Source organism: Stegastes partitus, unplaced genomic scaffold (assembly GCF_000690725.1).
Source record: "Stegastes partitus isolate 25-593 unplaced genomic scaffold, Stegastes_partitus-1.0.2 Scaffold2522, whole genome shotgun sequence".
Lineage (NCBI taxonomy): Eukaryota > Metazoa > Chordata > Actinopteri > Pomacentridae > Stegastes > Stegastes partitus.
In genome coordinates this window covers 17,003-40,279 of record NW_007580253.1, presented here as the reverse complement: position 1 = coordinate 40,279, position 23,277 = coordinate 17,003, and the positions used below count along the sequence as shown (strand labels likewise).

At 44.5% G+C, this 23,277-nt stretch overlaps 1 protein-coding gene across 2 annotated transcripts; it reads left to right on the top strand.

Moving 5' to 3' along the window:
- The first annotated feature begins 509 nt into the window (after nt 1-509).
- Nucleotides 510-20,534, top strand: ptpn23a (protein tyrosine phosphatase, non-receptor type 23, a). 2 transcript variants are annotated; one of them, XM_008305489.1, is made up of 25 exons: nt 510-724; nt 2,695-2,769; nt 5,078-5,205; nt 6,126-6,202; nt 6,811-6,860; nt 6,963-7,094; nt 7,166-7,246; nt 7,340-7,471; nt 7,619-7,666; nt 8,500-8,556; nt 8,661-8,719; nt 8,825-8,904; nt 9,469-9,583; nt 9,713-9,778; nt 10,308-10,453; nt 11,154-11,471; nt 12,145-12,299; nt 12,469-12,800; nt 13,190-15,743; nt 16,016-16,200; nt 16,339-16,443; nt 16,537-16,675; nt 17,805-17,918; nt 18,823-18,885; nt 18,965-20,534. In XM_008305489.1, the coding sequence occupies exons 1-25, from the start codon at nt 641-643 to the stop codon at nt 19,550-19,552; spliced, it is 5,883 nt and encodes a 1,960-aa protein (XP_008303711.1). In that variant the 5' UTR covers nt 510-640; the 3' UTR covers nt 19,553-20,534. The 2 variants fall into 2 exon arrangements, with proteins under 2 accessions (XP_008303711.1, XP_008303713.1); XM_008305491.1 differs by lacking the exon at nt 18,823-18,885.
- The last annotated feature ends 2,743 nt before the right edge of the window (nt 20,535-23,277 follow it).

Below are 23,277 nucleotides of genomic sequence, written 5' to 3'. Positions count from 1 at the left end.
TAATGATAATAATAATAATCACAACGGTTACAATAGGGTCCTTGCACTGGTGTGCTCGGACCCTAACCAGACCAAAAAACTGTATTTCCACTGTAATGTGTAATGACACTGAAAAAATACACATATAAAAATTAATACGATTTTTTTTTAAAAAAAAGGTCTATTTAACGGCAGCAGTTGTGACAGAATTAAAGATGTTTGCATTTCCAATTTCTCTTTTAATCACTTGTTGTTAATGCGTTAATTGGTTTGAACGATAATCCACAGAAAGAGTTCCTACTTGAGCATTAATTAAAGTGAACGTTACTGACATAAAGGACATTGTTTGTTGAGTGCCAGGTAATGTGGAGGAATTGTGTTTGACAATAAAAACACAAGCATACACTTTTACTTTGCTTCCACTGCGACGACACAAAACGGAAGAGCTAGTTTTCATTGACTACATTTCCCAGAACCCCCCGCGGCGCGTATTTGAGGCCTACGTCACGTACGTTCCCAACTTCCGGTCGAAGTGTAAATGGATACATGACACAGTTGTTTGGGGGAAAGCTATCTTCTGGAAAACCGTTAACGGCCACTGAAGTACCGACGGGATTTGAACATCGTACCGGCTGACGGTCCTCGTGTACAGTCGGCCGCGATGGAGGCGGTCCCCCGGATGCCGATGATCTGGCTGGACCTGAAGGAGGCTGGGGAGTTCCAGTTCAGCCCGTCCGTGAGGCAGGTGAGCTGGGTGGGGAATGGAGCAACAGGGCTGAGGTCGAAAGTCAACCAAACAAGGATTACGGACGAGTGGATAACCCGAGCAAGGAGCTATCATTAGCCACAGTTCAAGCAGTTAGTTGTCGCTGCCTGTCGGGGATCAGAGAATTTTCCAGAACGGGGAGCTGGCCAGCTAGCTGGCAAATCCCCCTGACCACCGCCTTTTGTTTGCTAACGTTAGCTAGCTGCTTGCTAGCTAATTACAAGCTAGCAGCCGAATTTGAAGTTCCTAATTAGCCCTCGGCTAAGTGACTAACTTCAGAGAAATTATCCAAACATGTCACTCGGTGAAGGCAAGTGTCCATGTTCGTAAAACAGCGAGGCAGGCTCCAACCGGCCCTGTCAGACCTGAAAATAACAAACAGTGATCTCATTGTCACATGCACCTGGGCGAGCTCAGCAGCTTCCTCACTAAGTTAGGATCCCTGACACAGTAATAAAGACTTATGATCCTGTCAACATGGATAACAGGTTAACACAGGGCCTGTATATGTATTGTGCATAATCATTCTGTAGTTAGAGTGTAATGAAGTTACTACATTCCACCTGTTACACTACTTGCTTGGATTAAAAGAAAGCTGGTGTTCAGTAGGTTTCCTGTCTGTAGTACATGTTAAAACATAACCACACAAAATGCAAAACATGTACATGAAAATTAATAGGGAAAAAAACATACACGTAAGGGAGATAACAAAAACAAAAAGAGGAAATGCGGATGCTGGATGACATCGATGTTTTTGATATTACAGCTCTTCATTCACTTTTAAATCTGTCCTGGGAGAGAACACAGTTAATGTGAGCCTTTGAAGCGAGCAACAGAGAAGTCTGAGCTTTGTTTTCAGGTTTTACGACAGCCTGGTGTCGTCAGGCCAGACTGGAGTGTGATATTTAAAAGGGATTTCATGGTTGACCTGTTGAATTTCAAAACAAAAAATCACATAATTACACATTTTGAGGCACGCTGACTTCCTTCAGTTGGGATGACAGCGCTGAAAAAACACACCCTGCTCCAAAGCTCATGTGTCTGATATTTACAGGAAAGAAAATATAGTTCATTCCGATTCATCTTTATCTGGTGACCCATTTTCCGACTTCTTCCTGATGCAGATAAAAAAAAAAAAAAGCACAGCAGATCTTTGCCCTCTTGAGTAATATGTCATTCATTTCAGTACTGGATCATCATTCAGAAATGCTGCCTGCAATTGAGAGCACACTATTCACAAAAAACAACCTGTAAATATGTTTTGTGAACATTTGTTTCTGGCAAATACCATTAACTGAATGCTTACAACATGAAAGATATTTTTTTAATGGTGCTTAGCCTGTGGTGTGGTGTCAGAGATTATGAATGCTGGGTCTCGGTTTGAGAGATTTCTACTTAAAAATATATCTAAACTAACAATCGTTCTTTCCTGTGTCCTCGAACAAAAGGCGGCACTGCGCATATTTGGCTTGTAGACGTCAAAACAAGACGATCTCTGTTTTGTTGCTGTGTCACTGTGCATCTTCCCAGTGGCCTTGTGACCTTCCTGCCTCACTATTGAATTATAAACTGAAACAGAGGGACCGGTAGAAGAGTGAGCTCGACTGCATGGCTGTTCACCTCCTGACCTGACATTAAGGAGCTTGCTGCTTATTATAGTGGCTCGTAGGGATAGGGAAAGTCTTGGCAAAGCATGATGGGAGACAGACTGTAAGAGAGTCTTATCGCTCGGCTTATGCTGAAGACTAAAGATTAGCAGGATGATTAATTAGCCACAGTTTCAAGTTATTTGAATCAGTTGTTAAGACTTCTTTCTCAGCAGTTATCCTGAATATCAGATAATGTTAAATATGATTATAACTGAAGCTATAAAAGGAATCATTTCAGTGTCGATTGAATGTTAAGCAGCACATTCACCTACTTGTTGCCTCTTGTTTTTTCTCCTCCAGTTCATCTTGAAGAACTATGGAGAGAATCCGGACAACTACAACGAACAGCTGAAGAAGCTGGAGACTCTGCGGCAGGTGGGCACCGTGTAGAACATCGCTGACAAAACGGGAACGTTCTCCGTCTGATCTCTGTGGCTCTGATTTGTTTCATGATGTGGGCTGCTGTTAATGGTGCTGATGAATGTGGTGAAACCTGTTGTCAACCATCAGCTAACGTTTGATTCGATGTGCTACTTGAAACAGTTTCCTTATGTGCAAGTCTCACTACTCGGCTGCCATCTTGCCCTTGGGCGATTTTTTTTTTAGGTGACAAGACCAGGTTCCAATTTAAATGAATGGGAAGAGACCCATGACTGCAGTTAACTGTTAAAAACAGCATGTATAGAATAAATAGTCCCATCTGGTTAAAAACAGTTTAAGCTGCAAACGTCTTGCTTGTAAAATCTCTGCTTTATTACAAGAAATAATAATATAACAACAACAACAACAACAATAATAATAATGATAATAATAATAACAATAATAGCAATAACAACAATAATAATAATACATTTGTTTTATATAGCGCTTTTTAAGAAACTCAAAGATGCTGTACACAAAAAACAAACAAAAAAACAAGCAAGGATGCAGAGGTTACTCTTAAAGCCAATTCTTTGATAATTAGATGATAGTCTTCTTTCAGTATTTCATGCAACAACAGAGACAAAATGCCAAGTCATTTATGAGAGAGAAATTGTTTTTGTTCCTAATGCTGGAACGAGTATAATGTGGGACAGACTGCTGCTTTAAAATATATTATAATATATACCAATAATGCTTTCCTGTGTCCCCAAACCTGAATCAGAATCAGAATGCCTTTATTGTCTCTGTATTGTATACAGCGATATTATGAGTGCTGCTCCAGTTGGTGCATGTAAACAGTTTAAAGGGACAAAAACAGAATATACAAATAATAATAGACTTGGTAAGAATAGTAGTAAAACAAAAGGCAGCACGGCACATGTTTGGCTTGCAGAATTCAAACCTCGTCCAGTGAGATGATTTACTCCTATATATTGCTCCCATTTGCCGTACAGTGCTGTGCAAAAAAATTTTAGGCACATCCTAAGCTGAGGATGCTTTCACAGCTCTGTGTGGACCAGAATACATTTTGGACACATCAGATGCATCGCTGCTTAAATGAAACACAGTAATTTTTGGTCATTGGAAGACGTTACCTTCAGCTTTGCATAATCGTGGTGGGTGTCCCTGTTTTTTTTGACACATTATAGGTTAATTAATCAGTTGAATAAAATAAAATCTGATGAACTGACAATGAAAACAATCGACAGTTGGAGCCCTGAATGTCTGGAGAGTTGACGAACATAACTGGAAGACAACAGAGGCTTGTCCTGACAAGTTGTCCCACAAACCAGCGTAGGAAACATGAGGATTTTGACACATGGCTCATGCTGCAGGGCTGAGCTGCCCTGAAGTGTCTGATGCCCCAATCAGTACAAAAAATGAAACCATCGTTCAACACACTGACCTGTTTGCCTGCCAGTGATCAAAGAATAATTTAACATCACGTGACCTACAGGCAGTGTGCCCTGTTTTTTTTTTCTGTGGTTGTCTCCATGATATCATTTTAAGCAAGACTTCCTGGATCATGTTATTTGTACCTTTACCTTCCTCATCATTGCCAGCTGTCAGAGCCAAGCAGCGCCTCCTTTTTTTTAATATGATGACAACTTGACAGAAATCGTGATTCTTTTTAAAATATTTTCTGGCCGTGCCGGTTTCCCTTAGTGTGTTTCCACCTCTCCATTACTGTCAGGCTCTGGATGTTTAGATAAGTCGGTAGGCGAGATTTTCTAAAAGCCTGAATATTCTGTTTATCTGTTTCTGTCAAACCTGTGAACCTTTAACACCCGGCTTCCCACCCTGTCTGCTGAAAGTGAAAGAAAACCTCCATCTAGCGCTTCACAACCACAGAACTGTCTCTGTGGTGAGACAAAGTTGAGCTCATCACGTCACCATATTTCTGCGTTTTATTCTGTACTCTTTCTGTTTCCTGGGGGACTGACAGATGGCAGATGGTTGAAACCAAACATTCAAACAGCTGAATATCTGCTGCGTTTGTTACTCACTGCTCATGTTTGTCAGGTTCTGCATGTCGTTATAAATCAAGTCTAAATGACACTTTTTCAAATGAGCTGTTCTCCTGGAAATGCCAGCGAGTAAAGGATAAATGCTAAACATTAGCCGCTGAAACTCATCGCTGTGTGGAGCACAGCTGAGTTAGCTCGCAGTGTGTTTGCGGAAGTTGCGATTTTGTAGCTGCAGGGGCAAAGAACAGCTGATTAAACACAAAAGAAACACATTATTTGTGTCTGTTTTACAGAGCGCAGTGAATGTGACGAGGGATTTCGAGGGATGCAGCACGCTGAGGAAGTACTTCGGCCAGCTGCACTACGTCCAGAGCCGGGTGCCCATGGGAGCAGGCCAGGAGGCTGCAGTGCCCATCTCATGGTAGGAACACACAGAGAGCATTCACACATGCTGCTACAGTCTGCACCGCTGAGCTCCAGAGGTCTGAATCTTGCTTTAGTTTTGCAATTACTGCTGATTGCTCTGGATGTCAGGTCACTGCCTCAATCTGAATGTAATGCGAATGAACACTGTGCTGCACGAATGCCTGTAACCCTAGATTCTAATTTGTATTTTACTTGAAATGTCTTGTTATTTCTTAAGTTTATAATCCTTAAAGTAGTCTATAGCTAGCATCAATTAATAAAGTCTTTATTGTAGTTGGGAAATCTGATGTTAAGTTGATTATTGAAATGTAATTATTGATATTGTTAGCTGTGCATTGTATCTTCACAAATATGCACGTTAACATATCCATACAGCCATATAGACATATCTGAAGTTAAGTCATAAGAAATACAATGAATTTAAAAACAATTATGAATGAAATACAAAGGAAAAAGAAGATAAAATCCTCCCAGCATTGGGTTATGCTTGTAAAATAATAAAAATGCTGTTTGTTTTTAACAATTCTTTTAGACGTCTGTGCTTTATGAGCTTGTGGCTTAAGTGTGTTTTCATATGTGTTGTGTTTTTATTGTTGGAGCCTATCTATCTATCTATCTATCTATCTATCTATCTATCTATCTATCTATCTATCTATCTATCTATCTATCTATCTATATATCTATCTACCTATCTACCTATCTACCTATCTATCTATCTATCTATCTATCTATCTATCTATCTATCTATCGGTATGAGCTTTAGGACATATAGTATAAGTATAAAGCCTCCAGTATTCATCTCGTTCATTCATCTCGAATTGTAGTTCAGAAATATGATAATAAATGATGCTGTTCACACACCAGACCTTGTAGGATTTTAATGTTATTCTCTGTCATATACCTCCGTTTATTCAGGACTGAAATTTTCTCTGGAAAAACAGTCACCCACGATGACATCAGCTACGAGCAGGCGTGCATCCTCTACAATCTGGGTGAGTAAAGCGGCTTACAGTAATTTATGGTTTTGTGTTAAACTAGACCAGTTAAAAGGAATTTGTGGCAATTAGGACATGAAAGTTGCTGAACTTCTGGACGTGAACAACAAATTTAAGACACTTAAATAGTTTTAATCTACTGCCATGGATCGATCTGAGCAAGTGGTCTAGTGTCTTTGTGCTGATATTTCTGTAGCAAAGATTTCCAGTGATAAAGTCTCATTTAAATGAAACTTTTGCTCCTCATTGATGTTTAAGAAATTCATACAGGCTCACTGATTTATCATATACTCCTGTGGTGTACTATGCAACGTGCTACAGCTGCAACAAACAAAGCAACCAATGACCTTTTCAATGCATGTGCAATATTTATATGTTCAGTGTTGTTTGAAGCTGTGCCTTAAAAATGAGAATTTGTCCTTCAAGAATCTCAGACTGTTTCCCTGTTTTCCTCAATTGTTCTTTTTCATGCCACAAAAATGCACATAAATAACATTTAATGGCATCTGAACACTTACTTCCCACGAGGAAAAGCGCAGAAAAATGCATATTGTATTCAATCAAACCTGCAAATCCTTCCAAACTTAAATGTGGATTCTCTGTAGGGGCCCTGCACTCTATGTTGGGAGCCATGGATAACAGGGTATCTGAGGAGGTAGGACACACACACACACACACACACACACACACACATACAGTCAGAGAATAATTGTGTGTGTTTTGGTCGTCCCGCTGACTCTCTGTGCTCTGTGTTCAGGGGATGAAGGTGTCTTGCACTCACTTCCAGTGCTCAGCAGGAGCTTTCTCCTACCTGAGAGACCATTTCAGCCACAACTTCAGCGTGGATATGAGCCACCAGATTCTCAACCTCAACATCAACCTTATGCTGGTAAGTCACACACATGCACACACACACACACACACAGAATCATGTGTCATTAACCTGTGTCTGCCAAACAGGGCCAGGCCCAGGAGTGTCTTCTGGAGAAGTCCATGTTGGACAACAGGAAGAGCTTCCTGGTTGCCCGCATCAGTGCTCAGGTTGACTTTTCACTATTACATTGTTTTTAATTCTACTGTAGAAATCAGTAATTAAAATGTTAAGAGCCAATAACTGTGGCTTTGCTTCTGCAGGTGGTGGATTACTATAAAGAGGCCTGCAGGGCTCTGGAGAACTCAGAGACGGCCTCGATGTTGGGAAAGATCCAGAAAGACTGGAAGAAGCTGGTTCAGATGAAGATCTACTACTTTGCGTCTATTGCACATGTGAGCGTCTTATAGAAGAAAGTGGTTTTGTGTTCACATGTGGTAACTCAACACGTGTGAACTTGTTTTTGTTTTGGCATTTGATGAGTCAGATGCACACAAACACCTCGGCCTGTTGTCTCAGTCTATTTTTTTTTCTGTCAACAGCTTCACATGGGCAAACAGGCAGAGGAGCAGCAGAAGTACGGAGAGCGGGTAGGAACAGGAATCTGATTTATTATTCTACACCAACTTGAGAGAAGCAGTTTACTCCAGCAGAAGCTACGTTTTTATTGATTTGCTTCCATAAACAATTAAAAACACATAGTTAGCTGTTGACAAGTTGCTAGCTGGTATATTCAGATTGGTGCACATTGTGACGGTCAAACAGAAGAGCTTCTGTCAAATACTCATAAGTCTGTGCATGGCGGAGGCATCACCCACTGGTCCTTACTTTTATTTCAGACTGCACTGAAAGATTCGCTGTGCTTGTCACCTCCAAAATGCTCAGTAGACAAGTATCTTGTGTGGATGCTGCAGCACGACCTGATCTGTCAAAGAGCTTCACTTCTGGAAAGCTGTTTGAATCAGAAAACAGCATTTTTTACATCCATATAACTGAGGCATGTAGTTAAACTAGTAACACAGCTACTTATAGCAACACTACTTCCAGCTTTTTGAACTTCCTGCCTTGCTGCAGGCACACACAAACAATGATTGACACAAATGCCAGCTAATAGGCCTCTCCTGAGATGCCATTAAACTGTTGTTTTATTAGAACTTATTACATGTCGTCGTCGTTAGGAAATGCTCTTCACAGTCTGGATGTTTTTTAAAAAGCAACTTGCAAGTGTCACCAAAAGTTTTATCTTAAAGCAGCAGAACACTAATTTAAATGTAGAGCTACAGAAAAATGTTTTATAGGCCACAATAATCACAAAACACCTATGGAGGAACTTGGTGAAGCTAGTTTTACTCGTTAGCTTTGTTCAATCATGATAGGTTACTGATCCATCAGCTAAATGACTCAGATGCTCTGTTTCCCTCAGCTGGCCTACCTGCAGAGCTCCTTGGACAAACTCACTGAAGCCATTAAGTTGGCCAAGGTAAAAGTTTGTTTCATACTTCACAGAAACACACGATCATTTTATTGTTCATGTTACCCGTTAAAACTAAACTCTCCTTTTGTTTTATCTTCTGATCCATCCAGGGTCAACCGGACAGCGTGCAAGAGGCCTTAAGATTCACCATGGATGTTATCGGTGGAAAGTGAGCCATGAGTCTTGCCTAACAGTTGTCATTTTCATGCTGTTTTAGTGGTATGTTGCTATTTATACATCTCCAGAAGAAAATCTAACTTGTTTTCCTTTACAGGTTTAACTCTGCCAAAAAAGACAACGACTTCATCTATCACGAGACGGTTCCTTCTCTGGAGACTCTAGCCTCGGTCAAAGGTAACAGGAAGCCTCAGCGTGCTCCTGCATTCAGTCAGTAACTGTGCACGCAAAGCTGGCTTGTTGCACAAGAATCTCAACTGGGTTGATATCTGGTGACCGTGGAGGCCAGAGCATACTTCTTCATGCTCGTCAAACCACTCAGCGATCCCTTATCCTCTGTAAACGGGAGTACTGTCATTCTGAAAGAGATCAATGATGGAGTTGTTTTGTTGCAGGCTAAAGGTAATCACTCAGGACAACTTTGTATTGATCTGTAGTGACCCGTCCCCTCGTCCCTCTGAGGGGACAAAGACTCAACAAACCAAAATGTTTTCTTATTTGTTAGTGTACGCATTTCTTCAGCTCTTAGTATTAATCGCTTCTGATGTTATTGGGCTGCCTCACAGACAAAATTAAAGGCACAAACTGACTAAAATGTGTTGCCGGCTGGACTATAAGGACAAACTACTGAGGCTGCAGCTGTTTTTTCGGCATGCAGTTGATTACGAGCTCTCCTCTGTGCTATTACGTCAATGAAATCAAGCTTAGTGTTCCTCTTAAACTACTCTGTGCCTTTTCTAGGTGCTCCACTGGTCAAAGCTCTGCCAGTCAACCCCACTGACCCCACTGTCACCGGACCAGACCTGTTTGCCAAACTGGTGCCCATGGCTGCCCACGAAGCCTCTTCTCTGTACAGGTAGGCAACCATTAGTGGATATGATGTTAGAAATGTGGAAAACAGAATCTTCAGTAGGCTTTTTTTTTTTTTTTTTTTTTACGCATTACAAACATTTATTCGTGTCTGTGGTTCTTTTTTTTTTTCCAGTGAGGAGAAGGCCAAGCTGCTGAGGGACGTCATGGCAAAGATTGAAAGCAAGAATGAAACACTAGAGTGAGTACATGAGCGTGCATAATGGTGTGTGCATAAGGAGCTTTTCTGAAAGACGGAGCTGAAATTGGTGACAGTTTTGTGTCCAGTAATTAGGGTGTTTGGAAATTGCTGTTTCAAGGCATTTCTGTCAGCAACCACCAGCCAGTGCTGTTAGCTCGGCAGGAAGCAGGACTGAGGTCATTTTTTCCACCAGAATCGAGTCTTTAGGGGGATCTGTGCAGTCTGTACAAAGTGCACATTGTGGACCTCTCATTTCCACAAGACATAAACCTAAGTTTTCATGCTATATCCTTAATTTGTTCTGAATATTTTAAATAATTTTGCTTTCAAGTAGGGAGTCAACTTACTTAGTAAAAAGGCAGCCGTTCCCAATGAATTTCTTTAATGAAGAACCGAGATCATTGATATATTGGTTCAACAAAATGTAATGCTTATGCAAAAATGAACAGTACCGTACTGATAGAAGCAGATTTTAATTTCCAAGGTGCTGCCCCAGTGTCACATGACTGGTCTCGTCTTCTTTTTGCAGGCAGTTCATGGACTCTCTGGGCTTGGAGCCAGAGTCTGTAGACAACCTGGACATGTACAGCCACATCCCTCCAGTCCTGATGGAGAAGTGCGCCGCTCTCAGCGTCCGTCCCGACACCGTCAAGAGCCTCATTCAGTCCATGCAGGGTTAGTGCCAGACACAAGTCCACATACAGCAAACTAACCAGTGACTTTGAGTGCAGTAGGAAGTGAGAACACAAGCCATACATTTTAGTGGCCTTGGTTGGCCTTGTGTTTCCCAGCTATGACAGCTAAGGTTGATCAATGTCAGTAAGCTTTCTTATTGGTTTTGACATAACAAAATAATTTATGACACAGTTGTCCAAATTAAGAAAATTCAATTAGGAATCCAGAGTTATTACCTTTAACATTGGATCCAGTGTTGCAAACACATGATAAATAAGCATCCTTAACCATTGTGAAAACGTTTGCATTTTAATTTTTTTTAATTTAGAGAGAGAATTCCCGGGAATATCGTGTCCTAGCAACAATGTTAGAGCTTTTACTGTTATTTAATTAATAATGTAAATGTACATTACAAATGAAGCTTCATATCAAAACATTAAACCAAATTTAAACATAGTTCCTGAATACAAATGAACTTAGCATTCAGACTTTTAACTGTCTGAGCAGATGTCCTCATGTCTGCATAATGCTTTGGACAAGCATGCATGTACAAATTTCAGCATGCACATTTTCTCCCTCAAACTGAAAGAACTTCATAGTCTGTTTGTTTGCTATGTTTTATGACTTATAATGTTGTTTATGCTGCACTTCTTTGTGTGCTTCTGTATAAACAATGCCTGTCACGTCTTTGCCTGTGCAGTGCTCTCAGGCGTCTTCACCGACGTCGAGTCTTCATTGAAGGAGATCAGAGATGTCCTCGAGGCGGATGAAGCCGGGGAGCGAGCCCTCCAGGAGGCCGGCGGCCCCGCTGCAGGCGAGGTGCACCCTGCTGTGCAGAGCCAGGCGCTGGCTGAGATACGCAGAGACCTGGAGAAGTACATGGAGGCCCACGAAAAGGCCAGTTTCACCAATACGGAGCTGCACCGAGCCATGAACCTGCACATCAGCAACCTGCGCCTGCTGGGGGGGCCGCTGGAAAGTCTGAGGGACGCTCTGCCGCGGCCGCAGCTTAACGAAGGTGAGCGTGTGTTTGATGATCAGGGTGTATGTAAATTAGCAAGGCTTAGTAGAATGTGTAGTTTTTAATTGCATATTTCCATTTTCTTACTTAACCAAGCGATTGTTTTGCCTTTATCAAAACTTCGTACTTGATGAAAAATGCCAGGTATAATTTCCCACAGGTGAAGGTGATGCCATCAAAGTTTTGTCAAATCAAAAGTCTAAAACTTGTAAAATAGTTAGGCAACTATCGTATGAGAGAAAAAAAAAAAAGATCACAAATGAGAAGCTGGAGCTAGTGGCTTTGTTTAGCATTATTGTTCCATTAGTCGACTAATCAGTTGGTCAAATAATAGTTCTTAGCTAATTCTAGTGCAGGAAAGAAGGTTTCTTTCCATAATTCATAGTGAATTAATTATACCTGCTTCATCCTTTAGAGGGTCCTAGAGGCCTGGAGCCTGTCCTCGCTGACATTACTGGAGAGGTGGCGTGTTCGAACATAATGTCTTATATATACTGTATGTCTATATATGAGGGCAGGCAATATCTGCTACACTGTGTTATGAATTACATGCATGTATTATGGATGAAGAGATGCTCATATAAATTGAACGTATCAGAGTGAATGTAATTTAGTCAATAAATTGTGAGTGTAACCGAATGTGCGTGCATGTGTGTGTGTGTGTGTGCAGAGGAAGTTGCAGGGCTGCAGTGCATGAAACGGATCCTCGGAAAGGTACAGGAGATGAGGGAACAGAGAGGCTCTTTGGAAAAACAGCTCCGCGACCTCATCCAGCAGGATGACATCACCTCCACCCTGGTCACCACAGAGAGAGCAGACATGAAGGTATTCTGCCACAAAAGTTTTTTTTTTCCTTTTCATTTTAACCTAAAAAAGCACTTGAGAAAAATAAAATGGTTTGAGTAAGAGTCTGCACATATAACATGTTATCATTTCAGAAATAATTTGCTGAATGCTGTGTGCTGGACCTCCTAACTAGCCTTTGTCTTTCTAGCATATATTTGAAGAGCAGCTGAAGAAGTACGAGCAGGTGAAGGTCTACATTGACCAGAACCTTGCAGCACAAGAAAACATCTTGAAGGCACTGACTGAGGCCAACGTTCAGTACGCCTCCGTTCGTAAAGGCCTGAGCCAGACTGAGCAGCAGTGGAACAGCACTGTTCAGGGACTGGTGGGCTCATACGAGGCCTACGAGGACCTGATGAAGAAATCACAAGAGGGAAAAGAGTTTTACGATGATCTGGAGGACAAAGCGTCACGTTTGCTGGAGAGAGCAAAGGCCTTATGTCAGACAAGGACAGAGGAAAGGAAGCCCGTTCTGGAAAAGTAAGGAAGACACTGACACAGAAATGTTTAATGTTAGTCTTTTAGTGATGGTGGGTTACTGCATCAGCAAAGACACATCTTATAGGCCTTATAGGTCATTTTTGTGTTCCTTCTCCTGCCATAAACTTTATGTTCTTAATCTGATCTCCACTTGGCACAGTGGTTCCTCCTCATACTGTGGATTCATTATTGGATTTGTTCCAAAATCAAAATGCCAAACTGAAAGTACATAAAATACTTTTTTTTTTTCTTCCCAATTTGACCTCCAAAAAGACAGATAAATATTTAAATATGTGACCACTTTTCTCTCTTATATTCCCTCTAGTAATGATATTTTACATTTCTAATGAATTCTGCTGTAACCCTGCTCTGCTTTGTCCCCTCCTCAGAGAGACCCAGAAGAAACCCCCTGCACGGCCTACAGCAGCTAAGCCGTCCCTTAAGCCCAAGACCTCAGATGTTGACTCTGCCTGTTCTAGCCTAGATGACCCAGAGCTGGCCCAGCTTAGTGCAGCCATCTTGGCCTTGGGGGGCGACCTACCTGAGGACCTCCGCAGCCTCCCCCCTGACATTCCGTCCCTCCCCACCCCTGCAGCTCGTCTGCCAGGTCCTGAAGCCTTCATTCCACCTGGTGCTAACCTGGGTGCCAGCACCTCCCTGCCTTGGCCTGGCGCGCCTGCTGCTGCTCTTCCTCGCTTCCCTGCCAACCTGCCACCGCCTGAGCTCCTGGCACGGATAGCTCAGTTTCCTACTTCAGGGGGTATGGCAACACAGGGACCCCTGCCACATGCCCCTCTTCCTCAGATGACTCCACAAAGGCCTCCACAAATGCCAAACCAAGCTGTGGTGTCTAGTTATCGGCCACCTCCTCCTCAGGCTTCCCAACCTGGCCTGGTTGCCCCTACCCCAGTCCGACCCTCGACCACCACTGTGGACAGCATCCAGGCCCCTATCCCCAGCTACACCCCCACACCACACCACCCTGTCCCACCTGCAGTCTCAGCTAGCTACCCCTTACCACCACAGATGAGGGCTTATCCCCAATTTATACCCCAACCAGGGGTTCCTATTCAAGGCCAGACCCCTCTACCCCAAGCACAGCAGCAGAAGCACCCACAGCAGTACCCCCAGCCCATTGGACAGCCACTCCCTCAGGGGTACCAGCCTGGACCAAGGCCTGTTCCAGGCCCTCACCCTCCTCTTCAGACGCAGCAACCGTACCCACATGGATATATGCCCCCTCAGCCTGGTGTTCCTCCCCATTTCCAGCAGCCATTCCCAGGTCAGCTACAGCCACATCAGCAAAATGGCTTTCAGCACCAGCCTCAGATACCCCAAGGCTACCAGACTCCACAGGGCTATGTACCCCAGCAACACCCTCAAATGATGCCGGGCTCCATGCCAAGGCCACCTCAGGTTCAGATGCCACCTGCACACTCATCAACACCCCCAACTTCTCAACCAGCACCCCCTGTATCTCAACCCTACCTACCCCATCCAAACCAACAGATGCCCCCAGGACTCCCTCACCAACACATGCTGCCACAACAGCAACAACTCTCAATGCCCCCCAGTGCCCAGCAGATTCCGCCACACCCACAAATGCAGATACCAGGTGGTCCCAGAGCTCAGATGCCCCCCACAAGTCAGGCGATGCCTCCAGTCTCACAGAACTACATGCCCCCCACTAGCCAGCCCATTCACCCTACCATGCACCCTCAGATGCCTCCTGCCTCACAACCTCGTATGGTCCCTGGTCCTCAAGTCCACATGCCAAGAGGCCCTATGCCCCAAATGCCCCCTAGTGCACTACCCCCACAGCATCATCCCCACCCTGGACAGCCTCCTATACCAAATATGCCCCAGCAACCCATGCGTATGCCCAGTCAACCACAGTCTCAGCCCCCTCATTCTGGGGGGGTATGCTACCCTGGAGGCGCTCCAATGATGCCTCAGCAGCCCCTGGCCCCACAGCCCGCGGCTCCCCAACAACCTCAGGCACCTCTTCCTATGACACATCCACAGCCTTCTTCTATGTATCCTTCAGCTCCGGGACCCAATGTACCTCCAAGTGCCCCACAGCAACCCACTGCCATAGGCCCACATGGTCCTCATGCCCCCCCTGCTCAGCACATGATCCAGCCCTCTCCTGGAGGCCCTACAGCGGCTCAGCCACCCAACGCTATCCCCCCTTCCCCTTCGCCTTCCCCCTCCCCGTCCCCCTCTCCAGGTCCTACCTCTCTGAGTTTGAACCCCCAGCAGAGACCCACACCGACTCCCACTCCAGGAGGCACAGCCCCACCCCCACTTCCCTCTCCTTCTGCCGTTTCTCCCTCCACATCACTGTTTCAGCGGCAGAACTCAAGCACAGATGATCTCCTCTCCTCGAGCCCAGAGAGCCAGCCTGGAGGCACCAAGGCCCCCACCAATGTCCTCCAACCCACCAAAGCTGACCCACAGGATGGGGAGCGTCGAAAGAAGAGCGCCCAGGGAGTTCTCCTGATCCAGGGTGACCCATACCAAGCTCCAGAGCGAGTCGCTCGCCTTCATGGCGAACTAGAGCGTTACAGAGCCCAGGTAGATTCCCTGGAACACCCCTCAGAGAGTGAGGGGGGTCTGTCAGTGCTAGATGCCCGCTGGAAAGAGCTACAGGATCAGCAGGAGAAGGACGCTCGCCAGCTCTCGATTGCTATCGCCCGCTGCTACACCATGAAGAACCGCCACCAAGACGTAATGCCCTATGACCTCAACCGAGTGGTGCTGCAGTCAGGGAAAGATGACTACATCAATGCCAGCTATGTGGAAGACTTGTCACCGTACTGCCCACGCCTTATTGCCACACAGGCTCCGCTCACCGGCACAGCAGCAGACTTCTGGCTGATGGTGTACGAGCAGAAGGTGTCACTGATAGTCATGCTGGTTTCGGAGCAGGAGCTGGAAAAGGTACTGACTTTAATTTAAACTGTGATTAACGTGGAAGCCATTAAAACAGCATGTGATGAGCAGCGGGTGAAAATTCAAATGTCTTTTTATTAATATTCAGATTTTTATGTTCGTATTTCAAAGGAGAGATAACGGTTTAATGTTTTGTTTCATTAGTTAAGAAATATGTGGGCTACACATCATCAAGTTCGTCTGAAAACTAAATGATGATTTCCTCGTTTTAATCTGTTATTGCTCGCGTCTGTGCTTAATGTTCTTCCTAATTTCCAAAGGGAAAGGTTCTGCGCTACTTCCCAACGGAGCGTGGCCAGCAGCTCTCTCAGGGACCAATCACACTCAGCCTAACCACACAGAAGACAACACCGACGCATGTGGAGCGCATGATCAGTCTGCAGTACCGCGACCAAAGCCTGAAGCGCACTGTTGTCCACCTGCAGTTTACCTCCTGGCCAGAGCTGTAAGTCACCTCTTAAAAATGTAAAAATGGAGATAAGTTCTCAAGGACAAAGTCTCGCTGAGGGGCTTCATCATCCGATCAGGTAATCACATTTTGGTCTTTCCGTCTGACAAGTCATTATTTCTTCAAATCTCACAGGGGTCTTCCTGACAGCAAGAGCAATCTGCTGCGATTCATCCAGGAGGTTCATGGACACTACCTCCACCAGAGGCCCTTACACACACCTGTTGTAGTGCACTGCAGGTGAGTGTGTTTCCGTCGCTGTCCTTTTTTAGTGCTTCACAGGCAAGCTGATGAGTCGGTGCAACAGTTTTTAATCGTCTCTTTCTGTCTCAGCTCGGGTGTTGGACGCACCGGCGCCTTCTGTCTGCTGTACGCAGCTCTGCAGGAGCTGGAGGCGGGAAACGGGATCCCCGACCTTCCACTGCTCGTGAAGAAGATGAGACAACAGAGGAAGAACATGCTACAGGAGAAGGTCAGACACACAGATTTTTGTAATTGTGTTTGAGCTTCATGTTTGATTTATGTCATACGTTTCAAGCAGCCTGAGTTGTACAGGTAGCAGCAAGGGGTAACTGTTAATCACACACATTTAACTCACCATTATGTCAGCAGGCTGTGCACCGTCAGACTGTCAGATTTCATCCTGGTGGTTGATAGATGATTGGTGGGTTGCTGGATGAGGAGCTCACTCATTGCTGATTCTACCTTCTCCTGTTATACGTGGGCGTCGGTTTTACCTGAACATTAACGGAGAGGTCTGGGCGTCCTCGTGTGGACATTTTGAGCGTCAAACACTTCAATTATCTGCATTCTGTTGAATTTTTTAAGCACCATTTGTGCTTTAACTGCATCAGGTTTATGTTATCCAGACAGATTTCTGGGGGGGATCATTTTAGGATTCACAAAAATCTCAGCTGTGAAGTTACAACACATTTAAGGCACAACAGCTGAAAGCATTGTTAAAATCCGTTAGAGAACGAGACCTTGTTAAAGCCTCTAAATATTTCTTGATAAAAAAGCTCCTCCTTTTCCCTCGTGGTTATCAACCCACCTGAATGGGTGCAGTGTCAGAACAGAGGAGACGCTGTGCTGCTGTTGTCTGAGCAGATAATTCCATTTGCCACAAAAGATGTCGACGTGTGATCTGATAATGCATCCTCATTTGGGAGTAAAAACAGGGTCACTGCTTAAGAATGATGGTTGTCCTTTGTTGGAGATAAGAAGTTCTCTGCTTCTTGTCTTTATTTCACGTGTTCTCAGTGTTGAGGAGGACGTATCCTCTCATCCCTCCTGAAATCGGTGTGCTTTTAAGGGTTTGACATCTTAAGATTTACTGACTTCACTGATTATCACATGATAAGAATAACAAGTCTGGAGAAAGTGTCTATTGTGGCTTCGCTCAGTCTGATAACGGAGGTTTGTTATCTCAGACAAATCCTGCATAGTGCAGCTTTAAAAGCTGAATGTAAATGTTATTGAAGGCAGGATACATTTTTACATTTCCATAGCAAAGGAAGTAAATTATGTCCTGAATCAGACGAGTGACTAAACCTCAGTTTAAAAACAGAATTATTAATACTCTCCTCTGTGTTTGCTTCCAGCTCCATCTGAAGTTCTGCTATGAGGCCGTGTTGAAACACGCGGAGCAGGTTCTTCAGCGCCACGGCATCACGACCGCCACCTGCAGCAAGAGCACCAACTCTGCAGCCACGAAGGTTTGTTCTCACACAAAACTCTGTTCTGGTGGTGAACTAGTTCAACTGCAGTTTTCGATTCAGCAGCCTGCATAGCCAGCTTTTAGCTGGACCCTCAGTGTCTTATCTGCTGACTGTTGAGTGTTCAGGCAGCTTTCAGCCACATGGATCAGTGAGAAGCTAGTAGTTGGAGATGGACAGTAGAATACATACATCAGTCTGTTAAAGTGATGGCTTTTTGACACTTTGACGCTGATGTTTTTCACGCCTGCTGCAGTTATGTGCACGTTATCTGCCCTGCACACAAGACTGGGTCGTATATCAAGCACAATAATGCACTAATAAACAAAACACAAACACTGAAATAAGCTTATCTAATTGTCCAAATAACTAGTTAACAATTTGATTTTGCACCAAAGATTCTGCCCATGAATGATGATGATGTGTCTCATTACAACAACTTCAGACGTGTTACTTGATGATGGGGCGTCACTGTGGACAGACGTCACTGCATCTACCGCTCACTAAAGAAATAGCTCCTATGAACACCTTTTTTTATTGGTGCATTGGAACACTTTCTGTAAAGAGATCTCACTGCTGAATTTTAATGTGCAACTCAATCCTTTAAAAACCCACATTTGCAGGAAAAAGAAACAGACAAAACTGTATTTATTTCTGCTATATCGTAAGTTTTTGGAGACAGACATCTGAGATTGTCAACTGTAAAGCGGGTGGAGAAAAATCCAGAACTCTGCTCAAATGTTGAAAATATCTGCTGTTAGAAATAAGTATTAGTGCTGCAGAGTTAATGCTTCTTGACTTTACTCTTTGAATCCCGTTCCCTGGTAGCTCCAGTCTGTTCCATCACCTTTATCTGGCTTTAACACTGTATTTGTTTACATTTGCACACCTGATTGTTTCAAAGGAATTCTACGAGTTCTGGTCAGAAGAGGTACCGCTTTCATCTCTCAGTAGAACAGTCACAGAGGTAGATAGAAGCACCTTCATTTCCCTGCATCCCCTCTTCGTATCCTAACATTTCTCTCTTTTCTGAACCTTCCCTGCAGCCTTACTCGAGACAGGAGTCCCAGCAGGATCTCGTCCTCGGTGGCGACATGCCCATCAGCTCCATCCAAGCCACCATCGCCAAGCTCAGCATCCGCCCGCCCAGCGCCACCGACCCAGCAATGGAGGCCGGCGCCGCCTACGGCCTGGAGGAGCAGGTCGGCGCCGTCTTACCTGCTCTCGACTCACTGGGTGACATCCAGTCCCTCCAGGACCCCTGCCCTCCCTCAGATCCACAGCCCCCCTCCTCCTTCAGCCCTCCTCTCACCTCCCCCACCCACTCCCCTCCACCGCCCAACGGCCTGGACGCCATCTCCCCCTCCACCCCACCCAACCACCAGCCAGTCCCAGAGGCTGCGCCCGGCCTGCCTCCCGCTTCCTCTGCGCCGGCTCCGTCGTCTCTGGAGCTTCTGGCCTCGCTCGCGCCCGAGGCCTTCTCCATGGAGGGAGGAGGTCGAGGGAAGCAGCGGGTGACCAAGCAGAGCTTCCTGCAGCCAGCGGAGGGCCAGGGTCTTCACGGGACCCGAGGGGAGGAAGGAGACGACCCGCTCAGTAGCCTGGACCCCCTCTGGAGCCTCAACAAGCAATGAGAGGAGTCCACAGATCGCTGCCTTTCTCTCACTTTACCACCAGGCGTCAGCGAAGGCCGGCCGTTCTTTCTAATCCTGCTTTTAAGAAAAAGACACACTCAGAATCCTGGGACTGTCGGAGAAATTTTAACGGTGTTGATTACCAAGACGTGCCTGGTGGCAGACGGTAGGGGTCTGGTTTGGAAGTTGGGTGTATTTCCACTGCTTTAGGGGTTTGATCCCTGAAACACAAACACACTTGCTTCTCCTTCCATCACTCGGTGGCTTCTGGGATCAGATCACTATGCACCTGTCTGTATTCCTTTCTCTGTTCTGTCGCTCTTTGCTGCTTTTTCTTTGTACGTCTGGGGTGGACGGAAGCACTTCCGGCTCCACATTTGGGCCCAAAAGGAAGAAAAAAAATTAAAACTCCCAGCATGCACTCCACTTTCACAGCCCCCTTCACGGGCGGGCGTCAAGGCATCACCGAGGTGTGACCGTGCTTGGCTGCTCCCTTCTGCACTGGTTTGTGATCGATGTAATGACTGGATGTATGGAGCTGCAGGCGGGCCACAGGAGACGGGCGGAGCTGTGTTGAAGACGGGACAACCTCCCAGCTCAATCAGAGTGTGTAGCTCAGTCGTCACGGTAACACAGAGCAGCATACGAATCAGCACGTCTTAACAAGTTGATTATGTTTTCTTTGTAACACTGTAAATATATTCAGTAAAGTTAGACTATTCCAAAAAATCGTTCCTCTGGAAAAAAAACACAAAAACGCACTAATCATTCATTATTGTACAAATATTAAATAAATCCAGTAGACAGACGACTCTGGTATCAAAGCCTCTTTATTTGAAAATTAGTACAAAGTCTTGCGCATTTTTTGTGTTACAAAATAGTAAATAAGTTACCTTCGTTACTACAGCCTGCGTAGATTGTAGCCAGCCAATGAGGGGAGGAGGCTGGAGGGGGAAAGGAGCAGACCTGGGGATTCAGACACTACTTTTTTTTTTGTTTGTGATTTTCTTTGACAGTTGTCTAAACGGCGTGAATGAAATGATACAGACTCTGATTTCTACTTGTTTAAGCAGCTGGAGGAGCATCACAGATGGACCACAAGGCGTTAAACATCAGATTTCTGCAATTTGCGGCGAGGATGCGACCATGGGGGAAGTGTTTTTTTTGTTTTAATCCCCACAAACTCTTGATATGCGACAGCTGCGTGAATGAAAGCAACAGGATGTGAAGGTATGTGTGGAGCTAAACGAGCGTGGTTTTCTGAAATAAACTGGGTAGAAACCGTATCCATTACCTGACAGAGTGCTGCTGGATACAGATCGTTAAAAGGCCAAGTCCGTTATTATCAACCAAAACATTCATAAGAAGCCAAGATTCATTAGAAATCGCCTCCCTCCCTCCGTAAAGGAACAGCTAGCGTGGCGTTTAATCGGTCTCAAAACCTGTGCGCATGAAAACCAGGTGTTTGTGATACGAGTTCACAGGAAACTATCCTCAACCCTCCACATGCACTCGCAACTGACTCACCAGCCAAGATGACTTTTTAAGCTTTTGAGGCACAGACAGCGGTGGAAGACGTACCAAGATCTCGTCTGTGAAGATTCTCAGTCATCCAGATCACGGTTATTCTCGTAGTTTGATCGTAGCAACTGCTTGAGTTCCTTGAAGACGTTCCACCTCTCATCCAAGAGGCTTCATCAGTGGTTTGGAGGTTTGTTGCTCGTTATAACTAACGACTCGCATAACGAGGGGGAGGAGCAACAAACTCCCAATTGAAACTCAGGTGTTAATGGCTCCTTAAGGATATCTGGAACTCCCAACTAGGCAGTCAGAAGTGATGAAGCTGGAGGATTTCTAACAGTAATTAATCATAACTTGAAGTCAAATTAATGTACAGTAAAACAACCAATTGAGTGAGTTATCAGCCACTGTTCCACCTCCAAAGTGAACTCAAAGAGCAAGCGTTCATTAGAAAACTGCATCTGTGCACGTGGAGCAGAAACGTTCCCTCATGGTTTTCTGTGCTCGTATCACATGCACACACCTGTGTTTTACATGAGTGGGTTTTGAAACTGATTAGATGCCATAAGTTTGACATTTTGGCAAATTTTTTACTCGCTTTCATCTCTAAACATGAGCCAATAGCTGTGTGGCGTCATTATAAAGTGTGACCGTAGGCGGCGCTGTTGCACTTTGGTTGATGCGAAAACCAACCACCTGACAATATTTACATCTTCGTTAAATCTATAACAGAACATTCTAATTCGCTCCTGTTTACCCCTGATATGACTTCATTTGGTGTTGTTTTTATCGTTACATTTGGTAAAACAAACACTGGATTTTTTTTTTAAACTTACAACAGAATCAAGGCCACATTTCTGAGGAGTCGTACCCGGGAAACAAATATCTTCTGCATTTAAAATGGGCAAGAAAGTACAAAACAGTAACGCTAATCCTGATAAACACTATACAAAATAATAGTCGTGCAACAGCGCCCCCTGTTGTCACAGCGTGTAAAACATCGAGTCTTTGAAACGGCAGGAAAGCAGCACTTCTACCGCTCACGAAACAGGTTCAGTTTTTAATTTGTACAAAAACTGAAGAGTAAAAAAAAGAAATTATCATTAATATCTGTAAAATGGTCTTGTAATCGTTTGACCAAATGTTTTTTTCTCACTAAAAATTACACACAAAAAAATTAAACAATCAAACTGGGATGGATATGAAGCATTTAGTGGGTTGTTGTACAGACTAAATGAAATTAACTGGGTGAGCTTTAGAAGTTCTGCTCCGTCCATTTTATCACAATCATGGCAGAAACTCGCTGTTTTTGAGTCTGTTTTTCAGTTCTCTATAAATTATTCCCCAAAATGTCAAACTTGGACTTCAGTTCACATTGCTAGAATAGAGAACATAAAAAAAACAACAACCTAACATCTACACATTTCCCGTTTCTAAAGCTTTCTCAACTACACAACAGAAAACACAGAGCTAACATATGAACATCGCTACAGTGCCGAGGAGGCTACGCTACCGGTCGCCGTGGGATGCAGACGGTTGCTTGTCTCAGAAAGTTAAAATTCAAATACTGACAGTGAAGTTGTCGTAAGTTTTCCGCTGCTCGTTCCCTGACGTGGAAACTCGGGTCGCTGCATCCCAGAGGAACCGGCGCCGTAGCCCTCGCCACGCGTGGTTACCAGTGCTGCAGGTGTGAACTTGGTTTGCAAGTCTAGTTACATCCACCTCTCGTGGAGGCAGACGTTTGCAAAAGTGCCTATAATGCGCGTGAGCGTGTGCGTCACAGAGGGTTAGTAGTGCATTGAATTAGTGTTGAGACGCGATACTTTGAAGGGTTTAGTCGCTGGTCTTTAACGGATTTCTTCGTCACACCTTCTGAGACTACATTCAGTAGATGCAGATACAGTAGATGGTGGATGATTTGGAGAAAAATACATTCTGGGCGTTGTTGGTGGCAAAGTCTTACATCTGGAGGGTTACATTCTTTGAACAGCTGAAGATCAGGCACTGGCTAGAACAGGAAGGGTGCACTGGGATAGCTGGGGTTGTCTGAGGTGCTTATCGGTGAAGGAGAGTCTAAAAAACATCAGTATCAGACTGAGCCTCATAAGATTACAGGATGAGTTTTTAATTTGTGTCACCCTGTAAATGTTTCCTCTTCCTTCTGATCCATACAAACAGCTGGTGTTTGGTCCAGACGCTACAGA